At 40.5% G+C, this 22,711-nt stretch overlaps 1 protein-coding gene across 3 annotated transcripts in view; it reads right to left on the bottom strand.

Annotated features, from left to right (window-relative positions):
• The window catches only part of LOC115567159 (nucleoporin SEH1), a 54,086-nt gene that overhangs the window by 3,891 nt on the left and 27,484 nt on the right, over window positions 1–22,711 (bottom strand). For all 3 annotated transcript variants that reach the window (XM_030393466.1, XM_030393465.1, XM_030393467.1), the window contains exons 29-49: window positions 19,458–19,598; window positions 19,128–19,191; window positions 18,794–18,933; window positions 17,853–17,945; window positions 17,323–17,441; window positions 15,160–15,357; window positions 14,687–14,777; window positions 13,678–13,857; window positions 13,220–13,480; window positions 12,938–13,059; window positions 12,328–12,437; window positions 11,801–11,963; window positions 11,357–11,447; window positions 11,131–11,209; window positions 10,216–10,339; window positions 8,567–8,672; window positions 8,236–8,464; window positions 7,523–7,599; window positions 7,114–7,209; window positions 5,682–5,801; window positions 1,843–1,955 (exon numbers count right to left, since the gene is read on the bottom strand). In XM_030393466.1, coding sequence (XP_030249326.1) covers window positions 1,843–1,955; window positions 5,682–5,801; window positions 7,114–7,209; window positions 7,523–7,599; window positions 8,236–8,464; window positions 8,567–8,672; window positions 10,216–10,339; window positions 11,131–11,209; window positions 11,357–11,447; window positions 11,801–11,963; window positions 12,328–12,437; window positions 12,938–13,059; window positions 13,220–13,480; window positions 13,678–13,857; window positions 14,687–14,777; window positions 15,160–15,357; window positions 17,323–17,441; window positions 17,853–17,945; window positions 18,794–18,933; window positions 19,128–19,191; window positions 19,458–19,598 — 2,717 coding nt within the window. The remainder of the gene's footprint in view (window positions 1–1,842; window positions 1,956–5,681; window positions 5,802–7,113; window positions 7,210–7,522; window positions 7,600–8,235; window positions 8,465–8,566; window positions 8,673–10,215; window positions 10,340–11,130; window positions 11,210–11,356; window positions 11,448–11,800; window positions 11,964–12,327; window positions 12,438–12,937; window positions 13,060–13,219; window positions 13,481–13,677; window positions 13,858–14,686; window positions 14,778–15,159; window positions 15,358–17,322; window positions 17,442–17,852; window positions 17,946–18,793; window positions 18,934–19,127; window positions 19,192–19,457; window positions 19,599–22,711) is intronic.

A 22,711-nucleotide genomic window follows, 5' to 3' on the forward strand; every position in this document is an offset into this window, starting at 1 on the left:
TACGCATTCATGAATTCTGTCTGAAACGATGAAAGCATCGTCCAATCTGTCAGAAAAATTGATAAATTTGTAGCCTAAGTGCTGGATGTAATTAGACTTGAGTCTGAGCTTATCTGGAGGACAGTTTGGATGATGCTTTCACTATGTCAGACAGAATTCATGACTGCATAGCTAAACATTCAGCTAACTATTGGTAAGGAGGTCATCATTGATTCTACATTGTGGGCATGAACAGTGGGTATCCAGTCTTAGATCCTCATCTTAAGATCCTCTCAGAGAAACAATGGTGACATGAATAGCAGGCATCTGTTCTAGTCAGTATTGGGCAGCATCCCTTAGCCCTGCAATTGCTCGGCAGGTGGGAGAAGGTCTTTTGGTCTGGCTAGCACCTCTGAAGTTTGTCAATGTATGGCATTAAGGATAGGCAGATGGTTGTGGAAGGCACTTATCAAAGGGAGCAGCATCCAGAACAAGCCACGATATGGCACATTGAATGGCTTGCTTTACTGTTTAAAAAGGCCAGCCTCAGTGTCCTTGAAGAACTCCACTTCTGACCCATGAGAACCTGTCACTAGCCCTTTTTAGATAGAAAAGGCAGCACATTTGCTCCAAGGTAAGGACGGCAATGTGCCGGCCTGTCTTTCTAAAACCGAGGCGTAATATTCCTCCTTTTCCAAAAGCCGCCTCTGAGGTAGGCGTAAATATGTGACGTGACGTGAAGCTCGAAGTCGGGCTGTGAACGGTGACATAGAATTTGTCTTCAAAATAAGAGCTTTACATTGCACCCCTTTGGAGTTTAGAACTGGGTTCTTAGCGGGGGGTTTTTAATTTGAAAGTAGCGTCCGTTCTTAGCTTGCCTCTACAACATCAAGCTAACACAACCAAACAGCTACATAGACCGAGGAGACGCTAGCATCTCCTGTATCTCAGCGGCTGTCCAGTTGTTCATCTTAATGTCCGCGGATGAAGTGATGGACTGACTGCTGTGATCAGCTGTTTCTTGGCTTTAAAACTCCCCGGCTGTGGGTCGCACAACAGTGCCCGTCATCGACACCTCCGCCCACCTCACGCAGAGGCCGGCACATTTCCGCCTCGTTTTTAGATAGCAGGCGAGGCGGAATTAAGGAGGAAAATCGGCTGACCAAAACAGACCCCCAATTTGCCAGCCTCTGTCTAAAACCGCGGACCATGCCGTCAAAAGGACGGGCAAATTGGCGGCTTGGTGCTCTGTCTAAAAACGGCTGCTGAGGCGAGTGGGGACTCCCCCTCCATTTCATCACATCCTACTGATCCGTTATCATTGAAAAGATTCCCTGTTGCAACAATAGTTAATGCATCCGCATCATGTTGGCTAGCAACAGAAGGCTAGGCTAGGGGGTCATCCTAATCCAGAGCCCCGGAGTTGCGGCTCTGAAACCATAGTGACGCCATCGCGATGCTTAGAACCTTCAGGGGGACCAAATGCAGTCATCACGAAAGGAGTGTCTAAGTAGTCTGAATCCAAGAACTGGTGGATATCGGTCATAGTCATCATCTGGGCTATGCGGGACTATGCAAAAGTGACAAACGAAGAGCATGATCAGCGAATTAAAGGCGAGGCAGTTGGTAGTTGTCAACAATCAGAAAGAGGTGTACCCCCAGGGGAAATATTGTCCAACAGGCAGTATGAATGAGCCTGTCCCTGCCCAACACAGACACCATGAAGGTTAGTACTTTGTTGATATAATGTCTCAACCTCCTGCACATGCCTGCAATGTATATCCAGGTATTACATACTGTCTCTGGCAGTCAGGACAAATGAAACAGAACTGATTAATTGACTTGTAGCTAAGCAGGTCTCACCTGCTTTTGCCAGCTGGGGCATCAGCTCTCTTCCTGCTTTTGACTGTGGCCTCTGTCTTCACCAGAGAGCATTCTCCATCCTGTGGTCCTTCCACTGGTCCACACTTTGATCCCTTCAGACACAGGAAAAATATATTGGCTGTTCAGACCTGGTATAAACATACATTTTGAATGATCTGATTACAAACGGAAAGCTCCAAGTACAGGTGTAAACACCCCCTCTGATCACTCTGACCTCATTGAAGGGCACATTGACAGTGTATACATTGGAGGACCGCCTACTCAACTGACATCCTCCTTGAAAAAACAAGGAGAAGCCACTACAACAATCATAGTGGATTAAACACTGTCTGATTTCCATGATTTCCAACAATTGTGCGTAATGTAAGTAATGCGTTTGGGTTTTCTTAACCTGCTGATATTAGCAGCAGATTAACCATTGAAATAGACTCCTTTACAAAGCACGTGATTTCAAGAGTTGTTGCATGATGACTTAAAGTAGCTCTGGTAAATCTTGAATCATTGATGACCTCTTGTGTATTCTGTATTAAATGTACAAAGTGTTGTTTGTCATGGCATTGCTGTACCAACCTGTCTGTTTTCATGTCTGAAGTGCCCCCTGTCTGCTTCTGTGTCTTAAGTCTGTGTACCCCCAAATTACAGTAACAAATATGGTAAACAGTAACTCTTAAACACCGTACTAGCAAGTCCCCAGACTCCCTTAGTAAAAGTTGAATATTCAGAGTTGTTACATTAGGTGAAAAACTTTATAAACTTTGTGAAACTGTCTACAACACAATCTTAACCATTAGTGCTTTCAAATTTGGAAATTTTACATATGGAGATATTTATATTCTGTTTGCTCCAGTGATGTAGGTATATTTACACATAGAACAGGGATTTAATGCCAGGTTTGGATGAATGGGCAAAGGTCAGCCTCTTAAGGTGATTCTAAGCCACCAGTGGTCGCAGTTCAGCCCCAAAACAGATCTAACATGCCAGTGTGGCTGACATGCCATCAGAAGTATTCAAGGATAGGCCGCCAATTGTCATGCAAATGCGGTCTCGACTGATATTTTTCCCCAAAAGTTGCATAAGTCAGAACGCACGCTACTTGCTGGGTCTATAAATGGAATGGATGGTACTCTCTTAAGGATCTTGGCTAGCAAGATCATATATAGTATAGTATAAAATACATGGCTGCCATCGCCATACTACTTCGAAACAGCTGGTTGGAAAAAAAAAAAGGCTGCTGCAGATTTTGGCTCATTACTTTAACACTGCATTTAAGAAATAAGACAACAACAAAAGTGTTACCATCATAGCCACTTAACCTACTTGTGTGGAGCCATCTATCTGACATCCCACTTGGTGTGTATGTATGCTCTTAAGTTAACTGGGTCTGTCATAACTCTTCACATTAAAGCAGCACACACAAAAAGCCTGCAGGCCCTTCTCAGCAGGGTGGCTCTCCTTGTCATCACACAACCCACTTTTCTCATTTGTAAATTCTGTCACTAACACTACAAACCCAAAGTCTTGATTTTCTACTATATTCTGTTTTTTGTTAAACTAATGGAGGTAGTGTCAAAGTCAAATGCTTTAAGGCTCACTCACACTAGGCCAGGGGTTCTCAACCTTTTGCAAGCTGGGCCCCCCCAAAGGTGGTTCATTGCACTACCCCCGCCCCCCCTCCACAAACACACACACACACACACACACACACACACACACACACACACACACACACACACACACACACACACACACACACACACACACACACACACACACACACAAAAACAGCTGTCCAGAATTGCCACAGGCCCTGTTTTTGTGAATGAAATATCTGGGGGCGGGTCAGTAAGGTAACGCTGAGTGGCCTTGATGCCTGTCAGTCATGATGAGTCGCGTCTAGTCACCTCTCTGATGTGTCTGCAGCTGAGCACTGTGCTGCATGTCTCTCTCCCCGGCCGGGAGAGTTATTATACCGTAAAATACCAAATAATAGTCGGGGCATTTATTTGTTTCAATCACTGAACAGACTAGGCATTTATTTGGGACAGGCATTTAATTCCTTCCTCTCACAAATCCGGAATGAAAATGTCACAAACTTCTCCAGCTTCTCTGTGAATTCTCTGGCATCCTTCTGCAAGTGAAGTTGTTGCAGCGGAGGAAACGATTCAGCCAACCAGCACTCGCTGCAAACTTCTCATCTCTGCTGTCACTCACGGTGGCGGACATTTATTTTGCCCTGATCATTTTGCGGGACACTCTCTCGTGGCGTGCCCGTTTGCTGATAAATCATCCCCACATGTTTATCTCAAGCTCCTCGCTAGCCTTCGTCCTCCCTCCAGCAGGCAGCCTGGCCCTGCTGCTGTCCTCCTCGGACAGACGCTGAAGCTCAGTTTGATTTTTTCACGACAGAAAGTTTGAATTTCAAGTTGTACTTTTTATTTTTTGCTGCACCGGAGCCATGGCGATCATTAATGTGATGCTGACTGACAGAAAGCAAGCACAATATGTGAAAAAGGCGAAGAAGAAAAACGTGCAGTGTAAGTGGTCACGTCTTCTTTCTTGATTTAAAAAAAAATAAATGAATTAGACCCGGCATTTATTTGGTTATTTATCAAAATATACACCTGCACTCTGCGTTTAAAGGGACCCTGTGGTTAACTGAAACCCGGCTATCATTTGTTAATATAAGGTACATTTACACCCCGCTCTGTAAGCCTGGGCTGGGACGGCGGCGGCCATGTGCAGTCTGGACGCGGAGTGCTGTGTGTCTCCTCTCGGCTCTGACTGCAGGCTGGACTGCTGCGCGAGGTACTGAGAGACTGACCGCCTGTGAGTGCTTTTGGACGGGGGAGGGACTCACGGCAGCACCCGCTGCTCGTCGAGCACAGTAACTGCAGAGTGATACGTGCTTTCAAGTCAGAGTCTCCAAACACCACAAAAGTTTCCAGTAACACCAGTAAAAGATAGATTTGTCGGTAGACGCTTTTGACATAAAAATCGCCAGAAGGATGATTTGTTTGTGTGTTTAATAGTGTAATAGTTTAATGGGGGGGGGGGGGGGGGGGGGGGGGAGTGGGAGAGTGGGAGAGTGTAACCCACCGGTTAAGAACCACTGCACTAGGCAATCCGTACCTTGTTCGAGCACATATGACCCCAAAAGTCCAGTTTGTTTGACTAGTGTAAGCGCTTACACACTTTCTTGGCCCTGGCGTAGTTGGAAGAGGTGAGGTTTGGCATGGTATGGTAGCTTATGCACAAGCACAGGTATGTAACGTAGACCCAAAGTATAATCATGTGTAATACACATAATAATCAAGAAATCCAGGAATGTGAGAGGGCCATCCATGACCAAAACAACACAAGATAAGCCACAAAAAACTCAGTGAAGTCATGTTCTCTGTGTTGCTCTCAATTATGCTTTAACTGCGCTATGACGTGATGACTTAAGCAGAGGAGGTAACCATGCTCCGGTTGCAGCCAGAGAAATGCGAGCGCAGGCCAGCGAAGGACAGGGGAGGAGGAACAATTGTGCTTTGGCATGATAAGGAGAAACTAGGCCAAGTGTGAGTGCACACTTGATGTTAGATACAAGTTTGACTGATGTAGAGTCAGACATTTTTCATCTTTGTTGCAGCAAAAGTAAGGAATGCATATAATTAATGCTTTACCAAGCGGTTTTGACAGTAACAGTATTTTAGGCAAAATTAAACCTCTAACATCAGAAGTGAAAAGTCTTTGCCAGTATATGTAATTCTATACTACAGATAGACATTTGCTCTCAGTATGGCGTTTGAATCTCAGACTAATAATTGAGTCCTTACAGTGCCACAGAGTTGGAAGCGGATTCTGGTTTTCTGCTGTGGCTCAGACACAGGATGGCACTCCAAGTCCCAAAACTGGGCATAGTCCCCTCTGTCCCTAGGCAGGAAAGTTATAGGCACCTGGGAAACGGATAACAACATAGGGAACACAATGTATTTAACTGTATAAATGCTCTTCATACATGTTCTGCAAGGCCAACGTCTAGAAAAATCAATGTAACAACTGCCTTATAGCTTAAGATCAACTAACAAAGTGCTCAAAAAGAAAAAAGGACACATTTTTGAAATTGCACATATCAACCAAAAGATTTATAGAGACAAGTATTGAAATAGTTCAGAAGAAAATCTTTGTAAAGTTTCACCACAGTATTTTGTCACTGTGTGTATTTACTGTAGTGCTGTTCCTAGTGGAGAAAACACCAGTGAATTGGCTCTGTTGATATCTCTCACAGTGAAGATTTAGACTCATCAGTTCTAGTAATAACTGCCTTCTATTTAGATGTTCCTGGTGGAGCCGTCACATTTTCTATAATTCTGATATATAATATGCATGCCAGCTAACCATTATGTACATTTCTCTCTGTCCATGCTATGGACATGGATACATAATAATAGCAATAGATATTTAAAATAATGTCTGCATTTATTCATTCTTATGGACTAATCACATAGCATAGCCAAAGCCCAGTATTATAAAATATAGAAAATACTAAAATGCATTTTCTATCATGTTCATTAATCCAAAAGTAAAAAAAAAAGTAATATATTCTAGATTCACTAATATAATTATATTATATCACTATATGTCAAGACTTTTTATTGTTTTAATTTTGATGATTACATCTTACGGCTCATGAAAATAAAAAAATATGTATGTTTGTATATGTATATGTATGTAACGCTATCGACTGAAAAATGATGTGATTCAGTCAAGTCTAACAGAGCATACCTGACCACTAAATAATATAAAGATATTCAATGAAATCTATAAAACACCACAAGTTATAAACTATAGGTACTGCTGAAATTATAATCAAGGCGTTGATATAATAATTACATTTCCAACATGCTATGTAGCCTAAGCTATAAAAGAAGGAACTGGTAAGAAATGATTTCTTTGTGTGTTTGAGCATAAACAACAAAATATAAATAACCAATATGAGCAATTCAGAACACTGTTACAATAAAAAATTAAGCTTTTTATTTTTTAATACCTCTTCAACCATATTTAGCCTATATTTGTAAAAATAAATGTTTCTTTTACCATAAATGCTCAAAAAATTATCTTTTCTATCTTTCTTTTTTATCTGAATGCATTTAACAAGATTGTTTTCCCAATAACCAATATCATCTGCAGTAAATCTTGCCCCATCCCTTTACGATGACTTGCTCTTAACATTACTGACAAGTCCAGCAGCATATGAGTGCCTACCTCCATCTTCTCATGGGCTCCCAGTGTGCCAGAGACCCTGGAGCATCTGAAAGCAGTGTAAGTGGCCCGGTAAACATCTCCAGTGTTGTCAACTCCCTAAGGACAGAGAAGGGACGACAGCTTGACCTGAGTGACTGCTATCACTAACAACACAAACAATAACATTAAATCAACAACAGCAGGAGAATAATCCTACAAAATAAACTTAAAGTAAGTCACAAGACAAAATACAAGATTTTAGCTCAACTTACACATTAAGATAAACTAAATTCAAAATGAAATTAGAAATAAACCTCAAAACAAATAGAGGCATTTGGTCCCAGAGGGCTAACACAGATAAGACACAGAAAAAACAGTAAACAGGAAAGAAAGAGTAGACAGAAGAAAGAGCTAATGAAGAAAAAAGCACCTTGACATATGGGGGAGCAAATGATGACAGGTACCACCTCACTTCCAATTCCTTATTCTGCACCTCCAGCTGGGCCTCTGAAGTAGGAAAAAACAGAGAGGTTGGGCTTCCCACAGGAATATACACACAGTGTGCAGCCCACAGAGTACGACTCTTTTTCAAAAAGAGAATGTGGGGCATGGTTTATAGTCATATGTATTTATTACCACAGCAACCATACTTCTCCACTAGTAAGATCAACAACACTAGCATGGATTAGCGATAGCATTGATATTAGCAGGGATAGTGATAGCTGTCACTTAAAACAGAAGTTCTTCTTGTGTATTGAGGAGCTGCAGAGTTTATTCATGGTCAAACTGAAACCTGTACTGTATATTTATTGCCACTAAACAATTTATTTGCTAAAATTTCCCCTCTGCTCCAGTCTCCAACACCAGTCTGCTCTGAGCACAGACACCACAAGGATGTTATATTAGATATGGACGCAGGAGGCGGACCCCCATTCATGACAATACCTGGATCTTCCACATTGTTAGCTCACATAGCGTGTGCACTAGAGACATTCCCCAGCTGACTTAGACTTAAATCTCCCTAAATCTGACACACTGGACCTTTCAGGCTGTTCAGACTTTTCCACAATGATCTGATTTATTCCACAACCCAAGTTTAGGTGAACAGAGCAAAATCTGTCCCCTGGACATTCACCTCCCTACCTGATGTTTCCCCTGAGGGAGTGGTGAGGAAGTGGATGGTCTTGTTGCTGATCTCCACCAGGGCTTGAGGTGGCTGTGGGGTCTGCGGGGGTAGCAAGGTCTTGCTGGTAAGCCTTGCGGCAGGCAGCACGGGAGTGGCAGCTTGAGGAGGCAGGGCTGATAAAGTTGTGTCTGCTGGAGCCGCAGATACATCCAGAGCCAGGTCCCGACGGATATGGACCTTAATAAACTGAACCAGTAGTCGTATTGCAAAAATTCAGCTCCATTTGACTTCTCATAACATAAAACAATATTCATAGTTGACTTGTTCTGATGTCTAGAGTGTCCATACCTTCTGTTGACTGTCACACTGGACGTAAATCTGTCCACTCCATGGCAGCAGGGCAGATTTAGATGCCAGTGAAGGGTTGGGACTGATCAAAATCTGCAAGTGGCACCTTGGTTAACAATAAATAAGAAAAAAGACAAGTCAAATTATTAAAAACACAAGCACCTGTATACACAGTCAAATTAATTATCAACCCTTACTAACATTTGAACCTTTGTGTAATTGTTCATTTGTTAAAGCTATGAAGAGACTGTAGTTTTAAAGGACTGAGCTGCCACTTTTACATAGATATACCTAAAAAAGAAACTGTCAACATTTAATGCAACACACTTGATGCGGGGTCTCCAGACCTTCTTAAATTCCCTCAAACTGAAGGATGTAGTTTAAGACATGGATCATGACTAATTACTGTGACAACAACAAGAACATTTAGAATAAGAACAAGCAGTCTTTTTTCTATTAGAGGTGTTAGAGATACAATTTTTTCCCTTCCCTTTACCGATTCCGATACCTGGGCTTTAGATATCAGTCGATACATAGCACCGATCCGATACCAGTGTGTGTAAAAAACGAAAATCTCTCTATAAAAACAAGAAATCTCCGTCTGTCTGTCTCTGTGTGTGCCTCTAATATCTCTGCCGATCAGGATCAGACTGACCTGAGATTTTCAACATGGCTGCTGCGTGGTTTAAGGGTGTGCAATGTCGGATTTGCTTGGACTACAAAGATACCATTAATAAATTATTTAATACATGATTTACGAATTCTGCTAGCATTGCCAACCATAGCCACCCTAGCCACATGCGCACCAAAGCCAATCACTGCAGAGCCCAGCCCCACGACACACACCTTAAGAAACAACATTTTAGGCTTTTATTTGTCTATCTATGTTAGGTTTCTGTTCAGCAGCTTATTTTGGTGTTTATGATGAAGTTTTCAACGTGCGTTTTTTCATATTAGTTGCACGATTGCATTTTGCTTGGTTTATCTTCTTGCTAGCATGTCTGGTACTTTGCTAACGTTGTTCATCCGGCAGAATTGATAGCAGCTAGCTAATGTTTTTGCTTTTTCCAAATGGCTAAAAAAGCAAAAGGCACCAGTAGTGGTACTTTCACATTAGTGGAATGGGGTTCAACTCCCTACAGTGTCCTTGCTAAAAGCCAAAATATATGAAAACACAATAGTTATCAATCAATCTACACATTTCACAATAAACACAAATGTCCCTGATGTCCCACCTTCAAACACAGCCTTATTTGGCCATCCATAAAAAAGCTACTTAACCTCCCACTTTTCTATAGGAATAAATACTTCCTACGGGCAATGCACTAGTACATTTGAAGGGCAAATGTTGAAAACGTGTTGAAGTATATAAATTCACATACACTTCCAATGATCCATGTCAATTTATGTCTATTTTCAAAAACTGTCAAGGAATAATCTTTTCCAACTGTAATTCACAACATTTCAAGGATGTCAAGGATGTCGAGGGCCTGTGGGAACCCTATTGATATGGCTTAAAAACCTACAGTGTGGTGAATGTAAATAAAACAAGGATACACATAAATACATGCAGCAAACATCATGAGGTCCAATTCTAACCCCAAATACTAGGCCAATAAATTTCATTCAACAACAAAGTTTATTCTTACTGAGGCTCGATAACTCCATGCTGAGGGGTGATGGTCAAGCAGTGAGCAGGCCAGGACAAATCGAAGCTCAACTCTCTGGACGTGTTGTTCCGAATCTGAACCTGCGTAGTGGTGGCTTCACCATCTAAAACATTGACAAGAACAACAAATGGTGTCAGATATCATTGCAGTCATTCACCTATGGTTTTAAGGCAGGAACACACCGGTCCAACCATTGGACGTCTGAAGCGTTTGGAGAGACTCGGACGAGGTCGGGAACAAATCTGTTCGGTGTGTTCAGCTACGTCGGAAGCTTTCGGAGCCACGCGGACGTTGTCGGCTCCGATTCAACATGCGGAGTCTGAGGAGGTTGGCTGACGGACGTCTGAGCCATTGGATTCTCTGATTGGTGGTGTGCTAGCGAATCAGCGCGGTGTGTGGGAGGGGTGGAATACTGTGTGCGCATTGGTTTTCTACGCGCTCTGTTCCGTCATTTCTTGTTTTCATGTTTTGGAGTACTGGCATGAGACTAGCTGTTATTATGTCAGTTCAGGACGAATTAATCTGTGTTTGTTTGGTAATGCCTCGCTGCATGTTTAGTATGCAGCTGTTTTTGTCTGAAATAGTTAAGTTTCGTTTTGATCGAAAGTAATTGCTTATTGCATCTTGCGCAAGCGCAGAACACACACACTACTGTGGCGCTGGCAGCACGTCGAAGCGGTGTGTTCAATTCGACTTTTCTGCCGAACAGGTCAGACAAGAGGCAACAGAGTGGTCGGAGAGTGGTCGGAGAAGGCAGTTGGACGTCTGGGCAGTGTGTGGGGGCCTTTAGAGGTAACTGCCTTACCAGCCATGCTTATCGAGGGTGGAATTCAAATCTAAGGTGATAAAAATTTCAACAATAATATGCTTTTGAAAAATATAGAGTCTACTCACTGATGGTGGGAGCTGTGAGGACAAGTTGTTGTGGATGGATGGTCCAAGACTCGGACTGCTGGTGTAATGGCTCTGAGGCCTGAGGGAGAAAGAGACATTCTGCATTTAAAACAAGCATAATATTTTAAGACATTTTTCATCATGTGCAATTGAAACAACACTAGCCTAATCAACACTTCTCTCATCACAAGAACACATTCAAGCCATTAAAGAAGGCATTTGGTACCTTTAAGGAGGCCTCTGTCACTCTCAGTGCTGGACCTTGGGGACCTTTTACCGGCAACACGTCAAGAGTCACATTGACATTTGGCGTAACTCTGGGAATTACACAAAAACATGAAACTATAAATTGTGTTTTGCAGCTCTGTTATGACTATAATGCTTTATGTAATGGAACTCTAACAACTAAGGATCTCATCCATGAAAAATGTAGAGACCCAATACTTGCTTCTTTTATCGAATGAGATTGTGGTATTAAGTACAATTACCATGTATTGCCCCATATATTTTTCATGTAAAACTGAATTGCAATTACAGTATTGAACACTGTTAAGCACTTAATATCAGTATCCCTGTCTTTGTGTTCCATGGATTTGTTGTGTTGTCAATTCAGAAGATTGAAGCAGGTCCTAGTGTATTACAATGCGTTAAGAAATGTTTCTGTTGGTACCTGTCTGTGTCTGAACAGTGTCTAGCAGAGGGCAGCAGCATTTCAGTGTGGTTGCTCTGCTCACAGTCTGAGCTCTTTGTACTTCCCAGCAATGACACCACTATCTTGCTCATGTTTCCATAGAAGATGTGAGCTTCATTGGGACGTGGGGGCAGGTCGTAGGCTACAAAAAAAGTCAATAATTAGTTAGAAATTTGAGACATGTAACCTGACAACCCTTCAAAATTCAATCTGTTATTTTATTTTTTTTCTTTTCTGCACCTTTATACAACTGTGATTTACTGCTAAGGCCTACCCCAGTTTAAACATAAAATATAGAAGCTTTCATGAACTACCTTCAGGGTAAAAATCCCTCTTCACCAATCAAAATGCAATACAGCAGCAAAATGAAATGTGATAACATTGCAGTTCATTATTTTTATTATTGGGTGAAAGGCCAATGTCAGATACAATAATAATAACAAAATTAACAATGATGATAATAATGATAATAATAACAATAAAATCGTATTATAATGACATCTTACGCTCTGTAATAGTTTCTTCACCCAGGAACTTCTCATTAAAGTTGATGTTTTTCAGCAGACTGTTCTCAGACAGAGCTCTCCGTAAAGCCTCCGGTTTGCTCTGAAGCAATCTGAAAGAATAAAACACAAACACACTGTCGAAGGAACAAAAAAGGCTTTCTCACAAAAACCATCTGGAGTTAGATCTACAATTAGAATGTATCAGCACTTTTAATGATCTAGAAACAACGAGATTCCAGCACACAGATCTGTCAGCAGCATCATCACACAAATATCTCTTTTTGCACAACAAAGCTTTAAATAGACACCATGTCTTGCAATACATGAAAATAAAGGAAATACTGCTACTGATATGTCAAGTTTCCTTTGTATTGCTCTTACTTTACACAATTATAAAATCTGTTAGTTTACATTTGTACTGAACGGATTAGTACTTACATTAATACAATCACTTCAGTCCAGAGAGATTCACATTATTATTTTGAACAGGATACTTGAGCTGATCCGAGGACTGCTCAAATCAACTTAAGTATCAACTGGAATAATTCCAAAACCTCCTGACTAACTACTTAAGAACAAATAAACTAAACTGCATGTTGGAAGGTCTCACCTTCTATATTGCTGCCTGGACACCTCATCTCCACAAAACAGACATACAGTAGCCAGCAGTGCATTGACAGACTGACACAGGTTTTGTTCTCTTTGGGTGGACTTGATAAGCACAGTGATCACCTGAAAACACATAAATTACATGTAATTAAGATTTTCTATTCTTCCTGTGTATTACTGCATATCATTAATTCTAGTGTCTTGTGCACCACTTGAAGAAATGTTTTTGCAGCAACATTTTATTTCCTGAGTTTGATCATTTCAGTTATATCCCCTGTCCTACCTCTTGTGTCCTTTCTTTCAGTACAAACTGTGATGGCGCGAGGCTGATGACAGACTGTTCCATGACCGATCGTGTCTGTACATCAGAGAAGGCCATGGCTTTGATGAAAGCGGCTCTGGAGCCTGTGTTTCTCACACACAAACAAACTTTGCTGACGCAACCAACTGCGATGTCTGACATTTTCGCCACATAGCCATCCGCCTGTTTCCTCTGGTCTTCCAGGATTATGTTGCTCGTCCCACCGTAGCCCGACAGTGGAATCTGAGGATGGGAAATATAGGAGCCAAATTAAAGTATAGCCCAAGACTTTCTATATAAAAAAAGAAAGCATAGCAAAGAGGTGGTGATGAAAATAAGATGGAAAAAAGGGGGAAGATGTATAGATATGAGAGAGAAAGTGATGACTACAGACAAATAATCCAGAGAGTAAGGCAGGACAGAAAACGTCACATCCTCACAGTGAATTTGACCCCTGGCTGGGAAGGTCGGACTCCAGACTGTTTGATCTCCAGCTTGGCCAACATGCAGGCCACCCTGGTGGGAGCAAAGAGTAGGTGGACGGTCACGTCCTCTCTGGGACGAATTGACAACTCCCCATGTCGGGTCAGACGCTCTTCAGGACTGAACATACTCTGGAGCTGAGGGAAAAACAAGTTTATTTGCACTTCACATTTGAACAGTGTAGACATTTCTTATGTGATTAGTCAAATTATCTATAATTGTTTATGTTTCAAATCTGTTGAATTAGATAAAAAGTTTGAGAGTGTCAGAATTAAGGGTCAAAACATTTTAACCTTTTAAGGGTATGTCAGTGCTAAATGAAGGCAGCTGGACTTGCTTGAGGTTTATTGAAGTCATTTCGTCTCTCATATGAATGACCACTTCAGCTCTAATGGACTGGTGGGGATGTATCATTTGTGGGGTTGATACCAAGACTGTTAGAACTGAAGTTCTTTGGGTAGGAGGTGAAATATCTTCAAGATCCTCAAGTAAATCAAGTTGCTTTCATTTAGCACTTAGGTATATCATGACCAGGATTATTGAGAACCTTGACAGACAAGCTTTAAAGGGGAACTCCACCACTCTAACACATCAAAGTATGTTTAAAGCTATCGGGTATTACTGTGCATTTGTGGAAAAAGTTGTATATACTGTAGCCATTTGTGGCTCCACAGAGATCTGCTCTCAGTCTGACAAACTGCCTCAAGTGAGGCTACTGTGATGCATTGGGGGCAGTTCGAGCACCTTGTTTTGGAAAGAAAGATGGATAGAAGAATACATAGAATAAAAAAAGATAACATCTCTGGTTCTCCCAAATAAAAATAAAAACAAAAACATCTCTGCTCACAAAGAGGATCACTGATTAACATAAAAGGCACTATGAAAATGAAAACAAACCCTGCAGGTAATTCAAAGCGGGATATCAAAACACAAACCCAGGATATATCTTGATATATCAACATCTACCTGGAAACAGTCCTGGTCTTGACCACGAATGAGCAGCCGCAGCTGCTGTGTGGCATTGGTCGAGTTGTTCCGGAGAACCAGCTTCTGTTGGCTGAAAAACAATGGCAGCTGTTGGTTATGATTCAAATTCGCAGGGATAAACTTTGGTCTGAGATTCAGAGTCATTATCTAAATGTCCTTATTTGTGTAGCAATTCAAAGTCTAAAAAACTGCACTTTATCTCTCTTAAATGAGGGTAAATAAATTGGGCATTATGTTCAAACAGCTTCTCAGGAAAAACACTCCCTGTAGACGCCCTCTGGCCCTTTTCATGAATAACATTATACAGGCCTTAATATAATAAGGTGGACCACTGGAGTCTGGAACCTTGAGTTTTTTATTGATTAGTTTCCAATGAATAATAGATACTTATCAAGTGTCTTTTCTGTAACCAAGTAATAGTGAAATTAATGAAAAACTGAAAAGTTGCTTACATAGCTCGTCCCAGAGTGACCCCTCCCCAGGCCACGAACTGTTTATTAGACAGAATTGGTGGAATGTCACTGGCCACACCAGCACCAAAGACAGCAGCAGGGGGATTGGCAGGATTCCCAGAGTCTTCTGGGACAATTTCTCCTTTTAGTGATACCTCATACTGAGGACCTGATGGCAGCACCAGGATGGTGAGAAGGCTGTAACACAGCAAGCAAGTTAGTCCCAATCAGGAAGCTGTGATGTCCACTGAACATGTGACAGGTTTTGGGTTACTCAAGGACACATCCCAAGACTAGCACTTTTGAACGCTTCAACAAAATTATGACCTGGTGCAGAGGATTATGTCAGAGCAAGCACACCAAGTGCATAAGATAAAAATAGTCTGCTTAGTCACATGCAATCTCACAATTAGGGGCATCACAATCTTGATTGTAAGTAGGATATAAATCGAAGTGATGTCACGATCTTGACCTTCAATTCAAAGGAGGAGGTGGAGGATTTAGCCACACCCACAGTACTTCATCCGGCAGGCGAGCCAAGAGGGGAAAACACAAAACAATAACACAGACAGCATATCGTAGCACAGCGAGTGGATTGACACTGGATCCGGCACTGCGGCAAAAACCACAGGTTTTCCCCATTTGTTTTAAAGTGAAACTCTCGCCAAAATGCAACCTAGGCTTTTTTTGTGAATGTATACGAGTCAAACCTTCATGTAAAAGCATAATTACGACAAAAGAGGCACTTTTAAGATTTACCGTATTTTCGTTTTTGGGTCAAACTCATTTTCAATGGGAGTGCTACAGGCACTTTTACAATAGCATCAGAATCGCCATTTGTAAAACACTAAGAAGGTAGCAATTTAAAGTAGCGATTTTGATGCTATCACTTATTTGCCCCTAGCACTAACCCTAACCCATTTTGATGAGAGTTTCACTTTAAGGAGGGTAGTCCGTTTTGGCTGCGGTGTCGCAAGTTGAGACCAAGTCAAATTTTGGAGAAACGCAGCTGGACATCATGTTGTGGTGGCCAGATACATAAGCTGGGGACCGGACTACGACTGAAACCACAGTCGAGAGTGAAGTAATGTGGCATGTGTGTTCACTCAGTTTGGCTTTGTGCACCAGTTTAAAACACATTTGTGGATGCCAACGATCACTGTAGGACCGGCATGTTTAACTTACTGAGGGAGAGACATGACGGGAGATCATAAGCAGAGTAGAACAGGTCACTACCAGGGCATGTTATTTAGCATGGAAAAAAAAAAACTATAGAGGGATCACAACAGACATCTCTGTGTAGTGTTCAGTTTCACCTCAGATTGGACTGTGGCTCAGTTTAAAAACACACAGTAATGACTGTTATTTCTAATCTATAGATGAGGACAAACAATCCGGTCCAGCACGCTAGTAGAATAACAACATAGCAGATCCGTCTTTCGGCAAACTGATCAGCAGGGGTTCACAACACACACGCAACAACCTGCGGCATTTTACCGCACCGACTCGCTCGCTATGCGCATGTAGCATAGGCGTCCACAGGCAACACGACAAATACGCCAGGACATCTTTGCAGGGCTACTAGATGGCGGATAACTTCTATGACTTCTTTTGTTTACTGTTAGTTTCCAATTGACTGGTAAAACAAGTTATAATACATTCAGATTGTTAATAAATTACCTTAGTTGACATTAAGGATTTAGTGTGGTACATTGCAAACGAATAATGGAGATGATGTCACTCATGTAGACCATCTTTTGAAATAAGAATTAAAAAATCAAATGAGTCATCATGGCATAAAACCAATGATCCTTGACTAGTCCAAAAATAGCATAGCCGTCTGTGCTTAAAGAAAAGAAAGGAAAAAAAATATCTAACTAAATCGTGACCTTTAAATTTAAAAAATCAAATGGAATCAAGTTGGAATATTGTGACACCCCTACTTACACTAATCCTGTTGGAAATGCGGGTACAAGTGAAAATAGTCAAAACTTTAGGTTATTAAAGAAATGATCTATAGATGTAAACTGGGTTTCTTTAATATCTATCTACTCCCATTAAGGAATGGATGGGTGGGACTGGTTTCTTAATTAAAGGATTTACAAAAATCCATTTACTGCACAAAACCAACAGCAAAAGTGAAGAAAAAAAAGATTTGTATACCTTTCTCGATATTTCCTGCTGCCCTGTGCCTTGAAGGAGACCATGATGCTTTGTTCCTCTCCCACTCTCAGGGAAAGTTCATCAGGTGTCACAGAGAAACTGTCCTCAGCATCACTGTGCTATAAACAGGAATAAAAGAGAAGCAATGAGACACATTGTACATGAAAAGAGAAGGGAAAAAGTAGGGACACAAAGCATAGAAATGGTGGGTTGAATGTTGGGAGGCAACAAGGCAACAAAGGAAGAAACAGAGGGTGGGATGGAGTGCAAATGGAGAAAGTGAAGAAAAAATGAGGCGACCTAGGAGAGAGAAACTGAAAAAGGAACAGCAAGAAACAAAGTTAGTAAGAGAGCGAACAAGAGGAGTGAGAGAAAGATTGAAAAAAATAAAGGTGAAAATGGAGAAAGCAAGAAAAACAGGACCCAAATATCAATGATTCCCCACTGTATGTGCCACAGTCTGAGCCCAAAATGTCACAGAGGCTTACCCAAACCCCAGATCTAATAAGAAAAGTAAAGGTCAGAATTACCTTGAGTTTTAGCTGCACGTCAATGTTTCCCGCATTCTTTAATGGCAGCATCTGTTGACTGGATTTACCCAGTGTAGCAGACAGGCTGACAGTCTAGTCAAAAGAGGCAAAAAAGTTGTTGAATAGCAACTCTAGACAGGGCCAAGAAAAGTTTTTTAGGCATTCTATGAAACAAAATTTAGAAACGTAAATACATTCAATGCAGTGTGTAAAAGTGGAATTGAGAATCCCATCAGGTTAACTTTCAAGAGTTTAACATCCACATTCTCAGTGACTGGCCAGATGCCTACATGTACTTCAAAAATGACCATGGTTTAAAGTGGTCTGATATCTAGTGGGTCACTCCCCATCTGCATGCTTTTTTATACATTTGCATGACCTACTATTACATAATCACAAGATGCCCCCTTTCTATTGTGAAGACCGTCTCACCTTTATGTTTAACTAACTAACTAGGACATTTTATTAGTGACTGGTCTGAATAAGTACCTGGAATAAGATGGCATGTACTCCTGCATGTGTTAGTCGATAACAGGAGCACAAAAGGAGAAAAACCTTAGTTGCTCATCCCCTTTCATAGTTAAGACACTGCTCTTAATACAGAAATCTGTAGCAACTGTTTAGCTAAACTGTCCAAGTTGGTAACTGATCATTTAAGAAGTACCCTATGTGAGCTTCTCTTAGATCATTCTTTTAGTCTACCTTCGTTTTACATTATCAACACGGGTGTATCCTTGTATTCCTTGCATTCACACCTAACCATTTGACATGTGGCAATCCAAACAATTGCTGTCAATATTCTCTGTCCACATACTCGCACACAGTTACATTCAATTGGTCAATTCAATATGAGCTGTACTCGTTGGTACGAAGGCTTGTCACAAGAAATACTTATCATCGTTGCAGTCTGAAAAGAAAAATTCCAATGGTAGTTTGAGTACCTGCAGGTCTTTAGGAGCATGGACCCTTGCAGTTCCAGACCTGGCTCTAAGGGAAATTGTCCTTATCACATGACTCTGACCAGGGGAGTCCACTTCAATGTCCACCCGAGCACTGTACTCATCTGCCACACCAAGCTCTCCTGTCAAGCACAACCACCACAATACAGGGATACCAGAAAATAACAGATTTTATTTACTTGCAAATTATAGATAATAACAACAACTTAGGTGACACATTTTATAGTAAACCCATTGAACTGCCTTTAGCATGAATGATGCCAACTGTTAAATCCATTAAGTGCGAGTCATTAATTATTCAATCCAGGGTGATTACCTGAGGAAGCTGTGTATTTTTGCGGAGCCTTGAAGTGAACCCAGACTGTGAAGCTCTGTGGATTCTAAAAAAACAGAAGAAGAAGAAAAATAAAATCTAATTCAAATATTTTTTATTTTTCATTCAAAAAGGTGAGATAAAACATTCAGACTGAATGTGAGAAACTCCATTACCCATATGTTTTTATGGGTTCTGCCTTTCTTTCAGGAATCAATTAAAATTAACATTGGTTGAAAGCTTAACAGTAAATACAGTATGACACAAAAACATACAACATTAAATAATTGTAATTAGCAGAGATGCTAAATAAGGTTGTAATGTTTTTCTTACCTCTCCATAGCTGGCATGCATCACGTGATTCATCACCGAAGGAGAAGAAACCTGGGTAATGGGTCCAGCCTCCTGTGTTGCCTCAGATGTCATGCTAACAGGGTGCTTGGAGAAGGTGAAGCATCGCCATGCTGTAGGGTTCTGGAGATCAGATGATGACATATAAAATGTGTAATGTTCAAAGCAAACAGATCTACCAAACCCTGTAAGTAAGTAATGCAAGTACCAGCTCATGGTGAAAAACTTTCAGATAATGCATACTGTATGTGCCGTCTTAATCACTTTCTTAACATTTGTTTGTTTGTTTTTCCCCCAAACAATCAATTACAGCTTTTTAAAAATTCAGAGCAGTATTGGAGTTTATTTTTATATTTAAAATATAACTAACTTTCATTTCTGGCGACACATTTTAGAATCTTTCCCTCTCTCTCTCTATCCCTCTATATATCTCTCTATATCTATATCTATATCAAAATAGACGGTTCAATAGGCACTTATGGTTCACAGCTTTAACCTGAAACCAGAGATGACCTCTCCCAACGAGTAACTGACCAATCACTGTTACTATGCTAATAACGTAATGACGCTGGAGTAGGATAGAATTACAGGGAACATGGCAGACAGCATGGCGAGCGTGGTGGCAAGGCAACAGTTTGAGAAAACACCGTCTTCTGTTAAATCTTTGGTGTGGGGACATTTTGGTTTTGGTGTTGAATACAACCATGAGGGAACAAAAACAGTTGACAGAAAACTGTCTGGAAGCACTGTTTGACTTGTGTCAAAGTGGAAACACTTCAAACTGGAGCACACATCTGAGCAACCACCACCCAGCAATATCACTGTGTGGAAGTAGGACACCTAAGCCGGTAACGCTGTCAGTGAAACGGCATTATTTCTCGGATGCCTTCAAACAAATCATTTCCGCCCTTTTCAGAAAAACACACACGCAGTTCAAGACTTGCAGGCTTTTACAGTGGTGAGAGATGGGGGTTTTCGTCACTTAATAAAAACAATTGATCCATGTTACATTGTGCCCTCTCATACATTTTTCAGCTGCTACGTTATTCCCGACCTTTATCAAAAGCCATGCAAAGCCATAAAAGATGAACTAGCCAAAAACAGACCCTAGCGCTCACCATGTACAGTTGAAATGAATTAAATGAAAATACATGGTTAGCTGGATAACGGATTTTGCACTTAACATAGGTGTGATTGGCAAAGTACAAAAAAGCAGGAAAATATACGGCTATGTCTCTCTTTACATTTTTTTGTCCCGTTGTTGGCTTCAGCTAAGAAAGAAATAGTTCGGCCCACACGTCCAAAATTGATATAACAGTGTTTCCCCTATTTTTTTTGTAGCAGTTGTGCTCTGAGTCGGTAACCAGCAACACTAGGGAGGAAAATTTTGAAAAATTACCCTTTAAATGGTGACTGGTGAGATTTTTGAAAAAAAAAAAAAAAATCATTTTCAGAATCAGAATCTATGACATGAGACAAAATAGTGCAGAAGTTGACATTGCTGCTTTAAAATATGTTAACCTCTTGAGAATCAGAGAATTTTTTTACCATTATTTTGTTTATTATTATACATTTTATATGGAAACAGAATCTGTTTGAGAAGTCAGTGGGCCATATGACAAAGAAGAAATTATTTCTGCATATAGAGGAAGCACTAACTACTGCTGGTTTGGAGTCACTGGGTCACATGACATGGAAGATATTGAAAAAAACTGCAATTATTTTGTATTAATATATTTGTGCTAAGTAATTTAATGACTGTCCCTAAATCAGTTTCCAGCGATTCAGCGCGAGGCTCTGGGAGGTGAGCTAACCTCCTCAGTAAAGTTGCAGCCTTTGATTCGGATAACGAGGATTTCAGTCACTCAACTCAAACGGTAGCTTGTAGAAATTATACAAATAGCAGTAATGACAATAATAATTGATTTCAACATAACTTACATTGTAGTGCTTTCACTGTGTGAAACTTAAAATCGCCATTCGCCCGCGATAATAAACCTACAAAAATCATGTCAGCAAAATTTTGCAGTGGCGCTGAAAATCCACTGACACATCAGATAACCTTCCGCATCAATTGCAGACTCTTTGGTGGAGCTCTGCTTTGAATGAAGTTCCGTCGTGACAAATGAATGGACTACTTGCTGAGTGACATTAAGACATGAATCAGAGGCACAAAATACGCTGACAGCGTTGGCCGGTCATTATGTTTACCAATACCCGACTCGTGCCTTACGCACCCCCCCTCCCAAAAAAAAAAGCAGATTTGCATGATTTACGAGAGCCTCAATTTCAGGTCGGAAAAGCCGGATTCCTGGATTTATCCGGAAGAGTCACACCCCTGACTTAACACCCTGAATATACTGAATTACTGATAGACTGAGCACTTGCTTGTTTTTTTCAAATCAGTGTTTTTTTCAGATTATATATGGGTTAACAGCTGTGAACTGTAAGAATAAAATTACACTTTTACTTTTGAAATTACTTTTCCTTTTCATCATACCATTAATGAAGGCCAGGATAAACCTTTGGCACTTTTCACATTTGAAAATATTTGTATTTCCATATAAGTTAATCTATTTGACATTATACAATAAACCAGAAATGTAAAAGTTTTTTTTGTTGTTTGCTTCTAAACAAAATAAACAGAATTCTGGATAGCAATATTGTAGATCTTTTTATTAACCCCTACAACAGCCTCACATTTAGTCAGAGCAGAAACATAAATACCTTTTTGTACTGCATTTAGGAACATTTTTTTAATTACATGAAAAAAAAAAACTTAAAAAAAAAAACTTTTTAGATGCTTTAAGGGGCAATACTCCATAGAGTCTGAAACCATGCTGCTTAGCTGCATTATGTGTTTAAATCTCACAAGAGTTTCCTGCAGGTTTGCACAAGTCAAATTTAAGACTTTTTAAGACCTCTTTAAGACCATTTTGAACCAAATTTAAGACCTACATGAAGTTGGAAAAAGTAAGGAAAAATACAGACCCACTAATTACTTTCAAAAATAACCAAATGTATTGCCATTCACAGAGCAACTCAAACAATGAAGAATGGAGTGAGTGAGTGTGTGTCGGGGTTATTATGGTTTTTACATTTAATTAGTTTTTGTTTTAATTTAGTTTTTCAGTTTGTTATTATTTCAGTTAAGTTTTAATTAGTTTAACAAATGATTGAGTAGTTTTAGTTTAGTTTTTTTATCTAGGAATTTAATTTAATTTAGTTAACTATAA

Source organism: Sparus aurata, chromosome 17, assembly GCF_900880675.1.
Source record: "Sparus aurata chromosome 17, fSpaAur1.1, whole genome shotgun sequence".
Lineage (NCBI taxonomy): Eukaryota > Metazoa > Chordata > Actinopteri > Spariformes > Sparidae > Sparus > Sparus aurata.